Source organism: Chionomys nivalis, chromosome 2 (genome assembly GCF_950005125.1).
Source record: "Chionomys nivalis chromosome 2, mChiNiv1.1, whole genome shotgun sequence".
In the NCBI taxonomy this organism is placed as follows: domain Eukaryota; kingdom Metazoa; phylum Chordata; class Mammalia; order Rodentia; family Cricetidae; genus Chionomys; species Chionomys nivalis.
In genome coordinates this window covers 133,849,207-133,868,355 of record NC_080087.1, presented here as the reverse complement: position 1 = coordinate 133,868,355, position 19,149 = coordinate 133,849,207, and the positions used below count along the sequence as shown (strand labels likewise).

The 19,149-nt window shown below is 46.6% G+C and overlaps 1 protein-coding gene across 1 annotated transcript in view; it reads left to right on the top strand.

Moving 5' to 3' along the window:
• Positions 1–5,480, top strand: part of Pard3b (par-3 family cell polarity regulator beta) — a 1,010,698-nt gene extending 1,005,218 nt beyond the window's left edge. The window contains exon 23 of the mRNA XM_057761958.1: positions 908–5,480. Within this exon, the coding sequence (XP_057617941.1) occupies positions 908–1,265 (358 nt within the window). The 3' untranslated portion in view covers positions 1,266–5,480. The remainder of the gene's footprint in view (positions 1–907) is intronic.
• The last annotated feature ends 13,669 nt before the right edge of the window (positions 5,481–19,149 follow it).

Genomic DNA, 19,149 nt, shown 5'->3' with positions numbered 1-19,149 from the left:
TACTGGCCAATACGTGCGCATGCGCAGAAGCTCTACTGGGATTTCAAGGGCTGCAACATAAGACACTGTCTCAGCCCAGGCTCACCAAGATGCCTTCATCTGTATATTGTCTGGAGACGTATTGTTTCTGTTATGGCGAGCAGATCAGATAATGCTTGTCTTCAGTAGAAAGTTCCAGACAGGCTTGTTCTCCATTAGTGTGTGTTCTTGCCCTGGACCTTTCTGTATGCAGCCTCTTATGCGGGGCACCTTGGTTTTTGCTACTGACTTTGTGGTAGACCGAATTACTTTTATTACAGTTCCAGGTGGGCAATTTTCCAGCTCCAAGTCGAGAGTTCTTTGGGGAACAGTAGAGGGAGGCACACTAATTCATACAGGGATGTGACAGCAGCTACCTAGCCAGGGCCACACACAGCCCTTTCGGCAAGCACCCCTGCCATCGAGGAGGGAAATGAGTGTGGTTTCTGAGGACCCCGGCCCAGAGTATTAGTGCTGCTGTCTCTCTTACAGACTCGGGCTCTCACAGCCACAGGCTTAACGGGTCCAAGCATCCCTCGGTAGGGGAAACTCGTTTGATTGCTGTAATGAACGTGAATATAAAAAGGCCTAAGCAACACAGGAATGTATTTCTTCTCGTGTACCAGTGTGAGTGTAAGCTGCCCTAGGTGGCATGGTAGCTGCGTTCTTGTATTCTCGTTGCTCTGCCTTCCCCGCACATGGTTTTCACCTTGAAGTCTACGGTGGCAAAGAAGGTCCCCTCTCCCATTGTTTAAGAGCACACATCACATCTGCTCATACACCCTGGCCCGGGCCTGGGGTATGGTCACAGCCGATGCAGTCAGGGCAGAAGCATGGGGTCTTCAGCTGGGAGCAAAGTCCTGATGCATCTCTCTGCTTTTCTTCCTAGGGGAGGCTCCGCAGATCCTGTGGACTACCTGATGGCAGCACCCCGAGGGCGCTACAATGAAAGAGAGCTTCCATACTACCCCGGGCCTCATCCTGTACTCCCCCCAAGAGGGGGCTATCCCCGCCCCTCAGATCTGAGGGTGGCAGATCTCCAGCGTCCTCAGTACTACCCACGCCCACCAGCGCATCAGCACAGAGGACCCTTCAGACAAGATGTTCCACCTTCCCCACCGCAGCTCCACAGAGTTCCGGTCTATCAGGAGATGGGCAGAGCAGGGCCCCGAGTGGGCAGCCCTGACCGGCACCATTATCATAACCAGGATCCCAGGCAGAAAAACCCCATGACTGCGGCCGTATAGCTGAACATCGCAGAGATCTTCCAAGAAAGGAAGCTATCTAACACCACCTTCGCCCTTGCTAGACCCTAAGGCCTTCTCTAGTTTAAGGTGCTCCGGTACAGAGCGGCCCTTGCTCACTGAGGATGTTGACACTTGATCGCTAATCAGAAGAGGGAAAAGGGGGCGGGGTTTGGGGATGTGGGCTCAAAAGGAAAAAGGGGAGGGGTCATAAAAAATAGTACTTCCTGATACTTGAAAGGCTGGTTGATTGAAGGAGAGTGGGAATTGATTAACAATCAATGGAGTTACACTATAGTAAACCCTGGTTAGAAAACCAGAGCTGGTTATAACCCTCCCCCCCCCAACCTCATCACCACACAGTAGAGGAAGCAGCACAGAGGTGGCTGTCTTGGCCAGGCCTAATCATCCTTTCAGAGATGGAGCTGTGAGGTCTACACAGTGACAAAGTAGAGAGGCTGTGAACATGGGCGTCTTCATAAGAACGGTGTTTTCACTGAGAACCAAGTAACAATAATCCTGACGGTGACCTCTGTGAGACTCTGGACCTGAAGGAAGACTGTGTTTCCTTATTTAGAGTCCACCTTGGCTACCTGGTACTGCTTGTTTGATACAAAGCATTCACATTTCCTTGCTTTTGATGTAAAAGCCAGTAGAATCTGAGTGCAGCATTAGCGTCCTGGGAGGATGTTCAAAGTTATCAGAGCTTCCAGAAGGAACTCATTCCAGCCAAGCACCAGAGTGAGCAGCTGAAGAGGGCTGGCTGTCCTGTGGTCCTTTCTGGCCTCTCTCCCAGGCCCTGGCCTGCATGCTTGGACAGACAGCTGATTTCAGAGTCCTCCCCAAATGCCAGTCATTAGCTTCACCGAGACCTCTACTTTTAGACTCCCACGTAAGGGGGGAAGTATACATGTGAGTAGCGTGGTTAAAGAAAAGGGAGCCTGCTGGTCAGGCCACATAGAGAGCAATGTCCTAGGGATGTCAGGTCCAGACTCAGTGCCAAACAGTACCCATCTGCCTCTGCCGCAGGGTCAGTGAGGAAGCTGGTCACCAGAAAGTAGGTGGAAGTGTGTGTGTGTGTGTGTGTGTGTGTGTGTGTGTGTTTCCAAACACATGTGATTACCAGTATGGAGAGTAAAAGAGAAAATTGCCTTCTGGAAGTTTGATGAGGAAGAAATCAGAGGAAGTAAAAGGAGAAGCTGCATAAGATTAAATCAGTCTGCATCTGCTCTATCTCATTAACATATGTCAGGGCCAAGCCAAGGGCTCCACCTGATTTAAAAGACAAAAACAGAAAAAGTATCTGGCTCTGGTGCAAGAAACTGAAAAGCCACTCTTGCTCCCTTTGAGCTTTTCTTCACAACAGAGCATCTGAGGCTTCCAAACTGATCCAAATGGGAACACAAGCAAAAGACTGCGAAATGGCAGGCACAGCCGGCTCTCTGGATTTCTCGGTGTCTGCTAAGCCGTTCACATTCCCTCTTCACCTGTCCCCAAAAGGTCTTTAGTTCAATATAGGCATATTTTGGCTGAGAGTAGAATACCACTGACCGGCAGAATTTATTGCATTATGGTATTCTAAAATACATAGAGTAGCCATCTGGCCCAATTTAGTCTTTTTATTTTTTTCTTAAATAGTTTTGTTACCAAGAATGATGCAACCACTGGTTTTAGCCGTAAATAGTGTCATTTGCTGGACTTCAAGAGAGATCATTATCTAAACCACAATTATCGTGGCCCTCTGAAAAATTGACTGTCAAGTTGCTTTTTGTCCCCTGCCATCTCTCTTCAGCCAGAACCCTTACATCATATGTAATTTGTTCAGTGGGGTGGGGGAGCTCAGAATCCCCAGAAAGGTGCTGCAGCTACACCACAGGGTCCCTGGCCACCAGGCTGAAAGGGCCTTTGCTTTGGGAGAAAAGACACAGTGAAGGAAATGCAGCTTTGGGGGCGGGGCGAGAATTAGACCAAGCTTCATCCAGATATGGTAGCACATGTCTAAAATCCCAGCAGGCAGACTTCAAGGTGGAGGCTAGCCTGGACTGCAGGGTGGGTTTGAGACCAGCCTAGACTATATAACAAGACCCTGTGGTTTGTGGGGGGAGGGTTGTTGATTTTTTTTTTAAGATACTCTTTAATGTGGTCTATATTTTACTCAAATTTTGGTAAAGCACTGATTCTGTCCAAGACTGAAGTTTCCCCTGGCAGGATGGCTGGACCGCTTAGTGGGCCATGGGTAGGTGACAGTGGTGTGCTGTGGAGAAGGGCACCTGCAGATGACTGCTTGTGTTTCCAGCTCCGGCACTGACACCTTAGGCACACAGCACCCTATATGCAGGCTTCAGAAAAGCTGCTTCAGACCTTGGCTTTGTGCTGTGTACACAGTCTATCCAATAGTCACTGTTCCTGAGAGGCCCCCGGAGGCTCAAAGGTATTATTAAAGAAAACAAAACAAAACAAGAAATGGTAACAGCTTTCTTTTCTTGCTTAAAAGTATAGCAATCTCTGCGTTTGATCCTGTCCTAAAGAACTAACATTCTATTTGTGACAGAGGCTGCACCAAGCCGGGCAATGATTAAGAACAGCTCGGACAGTAAGCTTTAGAGATGCCTGAGTACCATCCCTCCAACTGTCTCCTCTCCACATCATCAGGACCATTTTCCAGTGCTCTGGGAGAGCAGGTGGTTATCTGGAAGTCCATGCTATTATGATCAGAAGGTCCCCTGAAGAAGGAAAGAGCTCCAGGATATTTACAACCTTGGGAAAACTCACTTGGGTATCTCTCTGTAGTTGGAAACTGAGAGAGGGCTTATCAAGACCTGTAAACCTGCCACTGGGCCACCCAGCTTCATGGGTCCTCTTTCCTCCCTTTCTTCTATGACTAGAAAGTCAAGAGAGAGAGAGACCACCAAAAACTTTTAGTCCCTAGAATTCAGTCTTCTCCAAGAGAGAGAGAGACAGCTCACTGGTCTATCACATCCCTGGACTGAGGCAATCATCCCTCTTGGCTTAATACAGTTTCCCTCCAGAATTGAATCAGTGGACAAAGGAACATTTTCTTCAATCATGATTTCAGAGTAAACAAAGCCTAGGGGAAAAAATTATCCTAAAACTCTTTATTCTTAGACTTTTCAGAACATCTGTGTTGAGCCCACAGCACCCCATGGAGAAAAAGTCTGATGTATTCAATAGAATCCTAGAGAAACAGAGCCTTGGGGGCTCCGTTGGAGCCTTATTTCCGCTGCCGACAGAATAAAGTTAAAACAAGATCCACTGCCTTGAATTTTCTTAGCTAAAACTACCTTGTGAAAGAGATGCTCCTGCAACTTAAGGATCTGAGAGCTGGCTCCTCTGTTCCCTGGTCCAGCATTCGGTTTTGTGTGCTTGCTGTTTAGTGTTTGAGCAATGTTACTGAGTTTCAGGCCTACGGAAGGAATTGAAAAGTAGTTGATACAGGAATGTGTCGCATTCCTTTATCACGAGATGCACTGAGGGCAACTTTCAAACTGGTGTTAAATTGGGTAGACATCCCACCGCCTCCTCAGTCTGTGTGAACAGAAAGACTGAGTTTCACACGGTGAGGCAGGAGGGAGTTCCATTCGGAAAAGTCCATAATGGTGTTTCTCCATTCTCAGTTCATTCCAGCCGTGCACAGAGAGGCGGCTACAGTGAGATGGGGAAGGAGATTCTTCATAAGTCACCCCTACAGAGTCACCTTTCTAGTAAAAGGGAGGGCAAAAAAGTTAGAAATCTAAAAATAAGCCAGGACTCTCACATGAAACTATGGCTTCTAAGTGTAACTTTCTCCCTCCTCTCCTTAAATAGACATGCAGCCACCCACAGCCTGGCTTTTGAAGTCGGGTTTGGCTACTAAGCCCAAGTGGGAAGTGAACCATTCCCAAAGGCCTTGGCTGCTCTTCAGAAAGTGTTCCATTCCATCTGCAATGCTGGTGATGGCTGGAACACAGCATGAACCCTGTTCTTTATGCCCTCACTTTCTCTAGTCTCTCCCGTTCTTCTGTGATCACCAAGTCACCTGTTCACACATTCTAAAGATAAATTATGTGAAATCATATTTTGGCATACCGGGATGGAGAGTGAATTCTTTGCAAACTTTTTAATATGATTCCATTTATATCACTGAAGACATTTTGGATGTTATTGTATATGAGTATATAAATTTTTCATGTTTTATTTTGCATTAAAATAAAGCTTTATTCAATCAGTGATACATCAGTATCTGATTTGTTTGGGGCATCTGATGAATGGTTAGGTGGGCTTGTGCCTGCTCACTCTGCAGCAGCAAATCTAATGCAGCGGTTCTCGAACTTTCTAATGCTGAGACCCTTTAGTCGCGTTTCTCAAATTGTGGTGACACCAACCATAAAAAAATTATTTCCATTGCCACTTCGTAACTGTAATTTCGCTGCAGTTAAGAATAGTTGTGTAAATATTTTTGGAGGTTTGTCAAAGAAGTGGAGACGCACACATGGCAGACACTGATCTAATAGTTAAGGGCTGCACAGTGACACGTAAGAAGAGCATCAGGGCACAGGGACTTCTCTGCACACAGACGAGAGTGGACAGAGAGAGGCTGAGCTGCAATGTACTCACAGTACTAGTGCCATCCAAGTCCACAGGAGACTCTGGAGAACACTGGACACTCAGAGCTTCCTTGAGTGAAGATGAGAGAGGTCTTTATGCCACATGGCTACTCTAGGAAGAGAAAAACCTAAGGTCAGGCAATTTTCTTAGGCTCAGGCATGTTATAACAAGGCTCAGTCCCGAAATAATCACACAGAAACCATATTATTTGCAATGCTGTTTGGTCAATAGCTTAAGCGTATTTCTGGCTAACTCATATCTTAAATTAACCCATCTCCATTAATCTGTGTATTGCCACAAGGCTGTGGCTTACCAGGTAAAGTTCCTGTATTTGTCTCCAGCGGGGCTACATGGCTTCTCCTTGACTCCGCCTTCTTTCTCCCAGCATTCAGCCTAGCTTTCCCCACCTAGTTCTGTTATACCCTGCCATAGGCTCAAAGCAGTTCTTTATTAATCAATGCTAATCATATTAATCAATGCTAAACAGAGGGGCACCCACATCAGAGGCACCCCCAGAGAGTCTTAGCAGCTGGGACCATTTTTGGTTGGTTCTCACAACGGCTGATGTAGACCCGCCTTGACGGGTCAGTTAGTCTAGGGGTTGTAACCCGCCTGGCAGGTCAGTTATTCCAGTGTCCCGGAGAGGTGCTATCTGAAAAGACATGGGCAAGAGAGAGGAAGGAGGCCAAGCAGAGTTCTTGTCAAAGCCTCCATTTATTAGCATCATGGTTGTGGCTTATATAGCCCCTGGATGAGGAATTTGGGTTGGGATGGGGGCAGAGGCAGGAAGGGATCTTGCTGGGATGGTCCAAGCCAGTCATGAGGTCGTTGACCAGGAGGTTACAATGGGTCAGGTCACGATTCCTCAGTCAGGAAGTCACGAGTTGACACACCTAGTTCTCTAGATAGTTGGGATGTGAGGCGGATTCCGCTAATAGGTAGCTCTCTGTTAACCAGATAATTGGGTGTGGGATAGGCTCTGCCAATAAAACAGTTCTAAATACCGTTGGGGTGTGGGGCTCTCTGCAAATTCCCCAGGGCAATGGTCCCTGCAATAATTTTGGGGGGAAATGGCTCCTGACAGGCTGAGAAGGTTTTTCTTTTATGGAGGAAGACCAAAGGCCACCATCATGGTATCCACATCATTCAACACATTCTAGAACCACTCTCCCCTCATCTGCAGAAGGTCATCTTCAACAACATCACTGCCTGTCTCTCACACACTTATTTTCAGCCCTTTCCATATTTCTAGGAAGTTCATCTACTTGGCAAGTTCAGCAAGGTTTCATTAGTCTCTCGGGTCTTTCTAGGCTATCTGCTGTAACCCACATCTTATTCTGAACATCCCTTTTTTTCTGTCTGGGCATCAAGACAGTAATGACCCAATGACCGACCCCACAAGACCTCTAAGCTCAGCGTGCACAAACTTTCTCCCGATATACCTGTTCTCACAATTCTGTTTGTGTACTACTGCCAGTTACAGGGCAGAAATCCGGAACTTGCCACCCATCCACACGCATGCACCGTATACACTCTGTAGACACTGCACATCAGTCCTCAGACATGCCCACACTCCCCGGTGTTGTGGCATAGCTAGGCTCAACCTGGTCGCTTTCTCTCCTCAGCCTCTTCCATAGCCGTCTGTAGTGTCTCCTTCATCTCTGAGCTTACTCTCTACAGCCCACCTTCGTTCTCCAAGGCCTGAAACCTGCTTTCGTGAATACAGCTTCCCAGAACACCTCCACGCCTGCTCATTTTCATAGTGGTTTAGAATTCTTTCACACACTGTCACCCACCTCTAACTCTATTCTTCGCAGGGTGTTTGTTGTTTTTGTTTTGGTTTATTTTTCTGAAACAAAGAACTGGCCATACTACCCAGCTTAAGGCAGCAAAGTCTTTTAAGAAAAAAATATTGAAAATTGGTAGACATGGATTTAAAACATTGATTAGGTGTTAGCTACTAATTCACTGTGTAACCCTGGGCAAAATACTCCTCTCTCTGGCATTTCCTGTGAAATGAACTCCATATCTCACAGAGGAGCTCACTGTGTGCAGCTCCTCCCAGCACTGCTCTGAGTGACGGGTGTTAGCAGCCTAAGACGGATCAAGTTGGAAGTATTTAAACCACAGGTAACGGATGTAAGTGGTGTACTCGAGTGTCTTCTAGTCTGGAGAAAAAGGTATCAGACTTTATCAGAATGCTGTGGTAATAACCCTCCAGAGAGGGCTGGCAAGGCTTTATCATCAGTGGGTAAAAACACTTGCCAAGCAAGCCTGATTACCTAAGCTCAATCCCTGGAATCCACAGCGGGCTTAGAAAATGACTCCCAACGTCACCATCAAACCTCCACAAGTCTACTGTGACAAGTACATGAGCATGTATGCGTGCATACGCGCACACGTGCACACACACACACATACACAGTAAAACTTCTAAAAAATATTCAAAATATTCACCGCTGGGCGGTGGTGGCACATGCCTTTAATTCAAGCTCTTGGGTTTGAGCTGGAGGCTAGCCTGGTCTACAAAAGCCAGTTCCAGGACAGGCTCCAATGCTGTACAGAGAATCCTGTCTCAAAAAACTAAATCATCATCATCATCATCACCATCACCAAAAACACAATCTCTTCCTGCTTGTATACACAGGTATGCGCATACAAACTTACATCTTCAAACCTCTCTGGACCACTTGCAAGCTTATGCTGTAAGCAGCCCCATCCTTCCTCCCTGTCTCTCACTGTTGCTCATGCTACTATTATTATGATGTCTTAAATCTAGTCTGGCCATACTGCGCCATGGCTTGACAGCAGAAGCATGGCTCGCTCTGCTTACATGCCCTAGAATGGACTTTTCCTAGGCCCTGAATTCCCAGGGCAGGCAGCTGTTTCTCTAAAAGTCTGGAAGTTATAGCTGAGCGAATGCTTCCCTGACCTATATCTCACCTTCGAAATCAGAGAGTCCTACCAGCTAGATGACCTGGTGCTGGAGAACACATTTCCTCACAACCTGGCTTCTACACAGGGCCCAGCTTTGACAAGGCAGGCTACACAGCTGAAAGAGACAAGCAGGTTAGCCATGCTTCTGCTCCAAACCTGGTCACAGAGCCACTGGGCTGTGCTGCAGGAACGCACAGAACGCAGCTGCATGGGGGGTAATCATGGGGTTAGCATGGGTGCCACCTGAGGGAAGGTAATTCATTCCTGCACACTGGAGTCTCTGACTTTCTGGTCATCCCAAGAATAGCAGCCCCCAGAGGGCTAGATCTGTTACTGTGACCTTATTCCTGTACCTTTTCCCACAGAGGTACAAGGAGCTCAGTTATCTGCCATTGAACAGAACAAGACATGGTCCGAGCCCCTCCTCCCAGCACAGAGTGGGTAATTCCACACTGTACGTTACTGAGATACCTTGTGCAGATCCTCAATAAAACTTTTATGACTCTATTACGGTGATTAGTTTCCAAGTCTGTGTGGCCATCTAAGGTGTACCGTGTTTGTAGCACATTGCCTGGCTCTGGCTTTACGCTCTAGAAATATTTGTTGAATTCATTTGAATGAAGAAATGAGGTGTGAGGCTCTTTCCCTGAATTTCTAGGAAGCTGACATTCCTCCTCGAAGCCCAGACCATAAATCTCTAAGCTCTGTTGTTAAAGGTCACCTGGCAGTATTCTTGAAGGGAAGGGTGTTAGCTCACGTGGGCATGCCGGAGCCTAATTTAAAACACGGAAAAGCAGGCCGGGAGATGTGAACGCAAGCGGTGGTGCGCACATTATTTAGAGCGTAAAGGAGACTTACGTAGAGGAAGTGCACTACTTACGAGCGACTGAGATGGAAAGACTGTTAGTCACACATGATTAGTATTATTATTGTATAATGCCTGGATGTTAGCAAGATCTTTGCAGTCACTCGCATTGCTTGTTCCTTTCAACAGTCCTGGATGGTGAGATGGAACAACTCTCCGACCTTCCACACAGAAGCCAAGTACTACATACAATGTTACTAAAATAAAGGCTTAATGGAAGCTGTTTGAACACATCCGGAGAAGCCATAGGTTACTTTGTCTTAGCAACTGAAATTTTCTTTTAGTGGCCATGCTTTTTCTGACTAATTATTGTTTACATCTCCTGCTGAATATTTTATGATCACAGAAATTTGGCTTCTCGTGTAGTCAAAGTATATCAGGTTCTTACTTTCCACACGAGGAAACCAAGGCATCCAATAGTAAGCAACTCGTTACCTGGGGCTGCAAAGGAAGATGGGAAAGCTGAGTCGGCTCCATCCCTCCTCTTTCTGAGAGCCTTCTATGTTGTGGGCACTGTGCTAGGCACTCTCTCTGCAGCTTGAGTGGGCACCCCACCACACTTCTTAAAAATGATCCTCTGAAACACCGGCCATGAAACACCGGCCATCCACGCTTCCCATGTGTCCTTCCCTCCTCACTGGACTCTCAGAGGTCACACAGGTCATGGTGAAAGGCTTCTGTTGTTGCCATTTCCATAACTGTTGTGTTGGCTACTCTTGCTGCTGTGACAAGAGCACCTAAAGGAAGGAGAATTCTGCTTTGCTCGTTTTGATGGTGGTTTTCCTCACTCTAAGGGGACAGAGTCCATCGTGGCAGCAGAGGTAGCGAAACTATGAGGCAGCCAGGCAGAGAGAAATAGATGCTGGCTCCTAGTTGTCTTCCTGCTTTTCCCATTCTATTCCAGATCATGGGACGATGCTCTTCATTTGTGCAAAGTGGGTCTTCTCTGCTCCAGTAAACGTCTCTGAAAATGCCCTCCAGACATCCCCAGAGCTGTGTTCTCCATGACTCCAAATCCTGAACAGCTGACATGAGGATTCACCATCGCACCATTTTAAAAATCGCCCATTGAACTTGAACCTTTGGTTACTTCAGAACAACCCTCCCTACACAAGCCTAAATACTCAGGTTTACTGAAGAAGAGCTAATGTATGCGACACTGTTACTGTTAACTGAATCCTGTCAACCCTTGCTTAATTTCGGAGCCCTTCTGCCCACTCCGTCTCTCATAAGAAATACAACAATAAAATGACAATGGTAGACCAACAGGTCCCAGAAAGACAGCCTCGAGTTCGAACTGGCAGGCTCTGGGAGGAGAAAGCCACGCTCGCAAGAGACACAAGCCGAGACAGGACTGAAGGTGAAGTGCGGTTGAGGGAATGACAGGGCCCAGAAGGAATCAACTCTGACCAAAGAGTTGGAACCACCCTAAAGGACAGGAGAATAAAAACAGGGCTAACAAAGGGGGACATCGTCTTTCCAGATAAACAGCAGAATGGGGATGTCTAGGTGGGGCCAGGAAGCTCCCAAATAGATGTGAGCAAGAGGCGGGAGGAGGTTTGTAGTTGTTGGTAGTCAATAGCTTCCAGGTCTGAATCGGAGCCTGAATGCTTTTTCCTAACTTACCCATCAGATCCCCAGATTTACGATGTATATATCAGAGCCATAATTGAAGGCAACTTGCCTTTAGGATTTCAGATCCAACAAAAACAAGCTACTGAGTTTCTTGAAGGAATCCCTCACACAAATGAATGCTTAAAAAATAGTGGCCTTGTAAAAGCACTGTGCACATAGAGCTGGAAAAATGCCAAAGCCAGATTGTCCTAGAAAGGAAAGAGAGCCTGCTCAGTCAGTGTGTCAAGCTGATGATAGTTTCCATGTTCACTCGGTGGACACAACCCCTTTCTACAGATGAGAAGACTGAGGCTGTAGGAGTCAGTGAATGAAGCATGCTAGTGCAGGGTCACATGACTTTTGAACCCAACTGTGACCTATACCCTATATTCTCTTTTGTTGTTGTTGTTGTTGTTTTGTTTTTTGAGACAGAGTTTCTCTGAATAACAGCCCTAGCTGTCCTGGAACTCTCTCTGTAGACCAGGCTAGTCTCAAACTCACAGAGACCCACCTACCTCTGCCTCCTGAGTGCTGGGATTAAAGGTGAGCACCACCACCTGGCGTACACCCTGTATTCTCTCCGCAGTGATGGAAAGACAGCGGGGATTAAAGGTGAATCCCACTGTCTTTTCTTTTAATTATTCACATCTTCCATGACGATTACCATTTCAAGTGTGTGCAACGTAATTCTGAACGTGCAAATGCAGGTTTTGACATTTCTGTCTTGGGCAAAGTCAGCTTCATGTTAGTTCCCCTATATATTAAATTATAATCTACATAGACAGCAGTTTTGAATGGTATCCAGGCAAGTAAGTTGCACTTCTGGTTGAAGTCAGACAGGTAGATGAAACGTTGATGACTTAATCCCTCCAGCGATTAAAGGTGTAAGCAGACCAGGGCCCCGTGCAGCAAAGAGGCTGCCAGAAAATTTATTAAGAGTCATAAAGTGCAAGGCCATAATTTCAACAGGTTATCTGCTTCCACAGCTAATTGTTTTCCAAGGCTTCCCAGCTCAGACCCATTCAGCATTCTTATCACCTGGGAAATGCTCGCTCCCTGGGATATTTTCCAGCAGGCGGCCACCTCTGTCCCTGCAATCACAGTGGTATTTTTGCTCAAAGAGTTGTGGATTAGATTTAAGGGCCGTCCCAGCCACAATGCGCAGCCTTGCTGATCTTCAGTGAGAGCTGTGGCGACGCCCTTTGATTTATGGCGAGAGGAGCTCAAACCAGCCCTCCGCTTTATTAAAGCAGCTTTTACTCAGCATTAAGCCTCCCCAGCTTCCAGGCTCCCAGGAGCTCCAATACCCCACAGTCAATGTCCCTTTGATATGCAGCATTCTGGGTGATCGCACGCACAGCGACCGCTTTCGGCCCGCCCACAGTCTTACCTCCCTTGACCTTCCAGGTGTGAGCAGGGGGTTCCAGAGGAGGCAGGCTAAGCACAGGCCCAGCCTTCCTCATCAACTGGCCTCTCAATATCCGTTTTCTGACCCCATCTTGACCTTCTCAGTATGGCAGTGTTTGGCCTGAGGCTATACCTCTTCATGGTGGATTTCTTTTTCTCTGTTGCCCATTCAGTCTTTAAAGGGGAAGTCTCGGAGAGAAGCAGACACCCGGCTTTGGGACCTGCTTTCAAAGGCACTTGCTCTCTGAACTGTTTTTGAGAAACCAAGTGGAAGGATGGAGGACCTCCTGCCCCCAATAAAGGGAACCGTTAGATCAAAGGGCATTTACACGCCCGTCGGTGAACAGTCATTTGAGGGTCTCAAGTGTGCGACGCATGTTATGAGCATGGGAACTTCGCTGGTGCTGTTGTCTTACCTCTTCCCGCAACACACAGCCTGGGCCTGTGCAGGGGAGGCTGAGAAGGGACAGTATTCACTATAGATGACGGCCAGGATCAGTGCCCCCACTCTTACCAAGTGCTTCCCTAAGATTCCCCTCCTCTTTGTCACTCCAGGGAATTCCGTGCAGCAGGGCAGAGAAGCCTGGCCAGCTTGGGCCAATATGGAGCAGGAATCCCTAGCAGAGAGAGCCTCCGCTTTTTCTCATTACAGTTGAGGAAGAGCCAATCGGGGCACGCAGCTGAATGAGTTTGCAAGAAACTCTGGCACAGAAGAGCTGGACGACCCAGCTAGTGACTGACCATCTGCCAGCCTCTGCTAACTACTACCTATCTGTAAAGTGCTGACAATCATGGTGACATCGAGGGTCCAGTGAAGACCACAGGAAGCCTTTAGCACTGCAGCCAAGGAGGACTCCATGTTCGGTTTTCACAAAGAATCTGAATGAGAGTGCCGACAGCATGCAATTGCCAGGAGAACGCAATTTCCTCTCGATATTCTACTTACCGCAGCACGATGAGCATTGGTCAGCCCAGATAACCTGGCCCTACCACTAACTAGGACTCAGTCAGGTTTCTTCAACACCTAGCTATGCAAACATGCAGCTGGCATATTTCTTCTACATTAGTGAGCAGGCCTCTGACTGTGTGGTCTCCATCTTTTCGTTACTTTGTTACAGGAGGTCTCAGCCTCTGTCTACTGTTTCTAGTTTTGGCCTCTTCGAGGAATTGAAGTAAAGGCTTGCAGAGAATAAAAGGTAGAAAGGAAATTTGCTTCAAAAGCAAAGCAAAGGGCGGGGAGGGAAGGGGGACACGGACATGACAACAGGCAGATCAGGAAAACCACACAAGTTAAGGTACTCAAGGGCCCCGATTATTGCTGGGGCTTCCTTTGATGGAGTTCAAGAGAAAGGGGACTTTGGTTGCCACAGGGCATACACAGCACAGTGGTCTTTTGTTGTTGTTGTTCACAGACTTGAATTAAGCCTTTGCTCCCTACATATCAACCTGTGTCCTTCCCCAGCATACACATGCCTAAGTATGCATAGGCGTAGGATAGTGACAATAGATTCTCTCTAAAAGTTCTCTGGGAGATACAAATAACTTCATTGTGCACATACCCCAACCCAGCTCAGCACAGATCAGCCTCCTTGTTCTCCTACCTGGTTCTAACTAGGAATATGTTTGAATAAAAACTGCCCAGGAAAGAAAATTTTTGATGGTTTGTCAGTGGGGAAGGAATGTCCACGCACTTTGAAACACGTGGAATCCCAGGTTGCCAGATGTATTGTCAGGAGAGGCGTGTGTGTGCATACTGGCTGAAAGTTATGATCCTGAGTAGCCCAGTGCATTGTCAGGAGATGTTTAGAGCCTGAGCCAATCAGCATCCAGACTGCACCTCCTCCCTGTGTTTCACTGCCTCAGCTTTGCTTTCTGTGCTAATCGTATTACCTTAGAACAAAATGATCTTGATTTTTTCCCAGGTACTGCAGTGAATCTTAATTAAAAATAAAATATACAGATAAATATAAGTGAATGCCCGCACAAACGGACGCAGGAATAATTACAGTGTGATTTCTGCGAGTCTCTGTGGCTTCTTGCAGGTAGAGCCACTCCTGAGAGATGCCTGTTGTGTACATGAATGCTAGAACTGCAAGTACAGTGGAGGTGGGGCTGGGCCGGTGTGTGAAACAGGGTCAGGACGTTCTTAGTCTGACATGCTATGTTCTAGGTTTGCTCTACAAGGAGGGCTGGCTTGGTCCCAGCTTCCACCTGCCCATGGGTCCTTGGCTCTGATGGTTCTCCTGGAAGCCCCAAAGACAAACCCGACTGTAAGCAAAGAGGAAGGGCAGCAAAAGTGATCGCTCCCATGGTCCTTTCCCAAAGCCCGAGAATTGCATTAGCATCAGAACAGACCGCAAAGTTCACCCCCTTCTAGTGTCTTTCAAGTAGATTTTGACCTTGGCCCAGACTAAGACATACAAGTTACATCTCAACCTATTACATATGTACATTTATGCATTAAAAATCAGGTTCATAAAATAGTACTGACTTGTGTCATTCTATATTCCGCTTCTTTTTCATCAAAAATACCCCATAAAAAGGTTCTTGTGACCTGTATGAATTGAAACTCAGAATGTTAAAAAGTAAGTCCCCCCCCCCGCCACATGACATGATTTGCTTAAAGTCATCCAACTAACTGGCATCAAAATTATCAAGGGTTACCATACAAAATACCAAATGCTAGGTAGCCTAAAACTTAAACAACATACTGGCCACACCCATAGATAATAGAAGAAGGAAGTTGGGTGTCAGTAGTCATGATTCCCCTTATTGGGGGATCTAGTCTACGTATCTCTCCTACATTTGATGATCTTTGACATTTCTTGGTTTTAAAACACTCCATTCTGATCCTTACCTCTACCACTAAGTAACATTCTGTCATTGTGTTCAAAAATCCCCTTTTTATAAAGCTGCTAAGCTCAGCACACCTGTAAGCAGGGGTCTTGGAAGGGAGAAGAAGGGAGATCAGGAGTTCAAGATCAACTTCACTATATAGTGAGATCAAACCTAGCTAAGGCTATCAGAGACACTGGTTCAACCTCCTCCCCACAACCCCAATACAACTTCATTTTAACTGAATTATATTGGCAAAGACCTGATTTCTAAATGGGGTTACTGTTAGGAATTTTTCCTAACGCGAGCTTTCTGCCAACGCAAAATCCCAATCAAGCCAAATCAAAACAAGCCAAATTAAGAAATATCCAGGTTTAATGGGATTCCTGCGCTTTCGGGTGGCCCCAAGGGGGAACTGGGACGCCACAAACGTGACCACCAGGAGGAAGGAAAAGAGACCATGTGTTCCTCTTTTGGGAGTTCACTTAAATACCGTGTGGGAGTGGTCCTGGCATGCTGGAATTTGGAGTCCAGACCAATACAACTCTCAGGCCTGGGAGCTGGGATAGATGGGAGAAACTGAGGTCTACACTCCCAGCTTAACAGTTACATTTACAAATGCCAGCAGTTAGGTCTTAAAAATAACTTCAGTGAAACCCTGTCTCGAAAAACCAATAAAAATAATAATAACCTTTGGGACAAAACATTACCAACCAAACAGTAGCTAATATTCAGAGAATCACCCTGTTGTATGTACCTTGCGCCTGTCCCTCCCTCAAAGTCTTTGCCTAGGGTGCAGCAAAGACTCTTGCAGGTTGAACTCCCAGAGACTGATTTGCACAACCTATTGGTGTCTTCTCAAGGTCAGGGGCGGGGCTGGGTGTGGTTGCTTGTTCTCCTTTACAGAAAAAGAAATAATAGTTCTTTAGTGGGTGCTGGAGAGAATCATGAAGAAACTGGGTGCAATGCATGTCTACCCTCCCAAACCCTTGCTTGTGCAGAAACAAGATATTTGCTCTCCCTTCCAGACAACACAAAATCACGCAGCAGAAGAGACTGAGGGTTTCTGGGAAGTTTCTGAATTCCTGATGCAGATAGCAAACTTGCTTCTTGCTTCTTCCTTCTCTGTGTCCTTTCCCACCTACAGTCTCCACAGGATAGCTACAAGAACAACAACTACCTTGTGTGCAGAGGCCAAGCCCGGCACGCTAAGCATGCTGAAGCAAAAAGAACACTGAAAGCAGTCAGCATCTGCTGAGAGAGCAGCTCGGTGAGTCAAGCGCCTGAGTGATGGAGGTGGGTCTTGTATTAATCTGTTGCTTTCATTGGTTAATTAATAAAGAAACTGCCTAGGCCCATTTGATAGGCCAACCCTTAGGTGGGTGGAGTAAACAGAACAGAAAGCTGGGAGAAAGAAGCTGAGTCAGTGAGTCGCCATGATTCTCCCACTCCAGACAGACGCAGGTTAAGATCTTTCCTGGTCAGCCAGCTCATGGTGCTACACAGAATATTAGAAATGGGTTAGATCAATATGTAAGAGCTAGCCAATAAGAGGCTGGAACTAATGGGCTAGGCAGTGTTCAAAAGAATACAGTTTCCGTGTAATTATTTTGGGGCATAAGCTATGCGGGCGGCTGGGTGCCGGGGACGCAGCCCCGCCGCTCTTATTACAACACCTGAGACAGGAGCATAAAGATCTGCACTTTGCTCCCAGCACCTACATAAAATGGTTGCACACGGCAGCACACAGCACGGATCCCAGCACAAGGAAAGACAGTGATGAAGAAAGACTGACTGTCAACCTCTCCACCAACAAATCTATACATGTGCGTGTAAACCCACACACTTGCACACACACACAAACATGCATAAAAATAAAGATAAGTTAAAGGGCAAATATTAAGCATGTGATATGCAACAGGTACAGTTATGGGCACAGGAAATGTATTAGCCATATACAGTAGTATACTCATTCATGCCTGCAATCCAAAAAATGAAACTTAAGTGCTCTCAGGGTCCATGCTATTAGCCTCTAGAGAAGTGGTTCTCAACCTTCCCAGTGCTGCAACCCTTTGATACAGTTCCCCATGTGATAATCACCCCTAACCATAACATTATTTTCATACTGCTGCACTGGAGAAAGGAACCTGGGGTCCTGGTGGCACCATTTAAATGTTAGACGGCTCATTTTTATTTGGTTGGTATGAATATTTGCAGCTGATTTCATTCTTGGCTGACATATGGATATTACATCAAGAGGAGTTGATGCGATAATACAGAGGAAGGAAAATGATGGCAGTCAATTAAGAACATTTAAACTCCAATGGTTCTCTGCAAATACCTGGGTTTAATGTTTAACCATTTCAAGAAGCAGGCCAGTTAAATGAATAATGTGGCAGGCAGATAGCATCATCACAAAGATACCCACATCCTAGGAACCTGTGAATGTGTCCTTGTTACCTGGCAGAGGAGACCCTGTAGCTATGGTGAAGTTTATTGACCTGAAGATAGAGAATTGAGTTTGGATTAACCAAGTGAGCCCATTCCAATCACGGGGGTCCTAAAATCCAGGAAAACACACACAGCCCTCTCCCACCACCCCCCAACTCCAATGAGGGAGAATTAACGGCAGTCACTTAGCAAGGTTGCAGTAAGAGAAACTTGCTGCTGCTGGTCCGGAGCTGTAGTGAGGAGGCTGAGTGTAGGACCAGAGAGGTCTCAGGAGTAGGCAATCAGCAAAAAAAAAAAAAAAAAAAAAAAAGGAGTGTGGAGTGTGCAGTGCCTCCATTGCCAGAGCTGAGTTCTGCTAACAATTGAGTAGGAGGAGGAACTAACTCTTCACTCTCAGCTAGGGTCCAAGGAAAAGGGCAAGCCCTGTCTGAACCTCACAGAGCCACGCTGGACTTCTGACCTAAATTGTGACGGGGTATTTCAATAGTTTAAGCCTTTAAGTCTATGCTATTATATTATGGTTACAATAGAAAGAAACCTGAAACCAATCAGACACGATCCAGAAATTTAAGAGTTTTTTGGAAGCTTAGCATAAGGCGACAAGGTTTGGGGTACAATGCTGTAGTTCATCTTGTTTTAAGGCCAAGTGCAGGCTCTTTGAACATCCCATTCACCTCACCCCAGAGGAACCACAATCAGATTGGAAACAGGGCTTCATGCATTGGAGAGAAGAAGACAGGGGACTCGCTGGGCATTGCTGACCAGCCAGTCCAGCCCAGTACTGTAGGAGACAAGAGCGTTGCTAGGTAGCAGGGATGCAGACCACAGTGGGAAAGCTGGCTGGAGCTGGGAGGGCTGGGGTTAAACTGGGCAAATGTCTGTGCGGGTGTCCACAGTGGCCTCTTGGAAAGCACCCGACTTCACCCCAGTGATGCTGGTATTTGATAATGAGTACAAAATGCCACCATCTAATGTCAGAAACTCCATTTAAAAAGAGAAGAAAAAGAAAGCTCCGTGTGGTTCTCTCTTCCACTCAGCCTCTGCAGTGAGTAAGTTGGGGTCACTGTGGACATTGTGGGGCCCAGTGCTGTCTCTCTCAAGGCTAATCAGCAAGCCAGTCAGGTTTCAGTCTGAAGGTTAAATTGAGGACAAAGTTGACTTTGAGGTGACAAG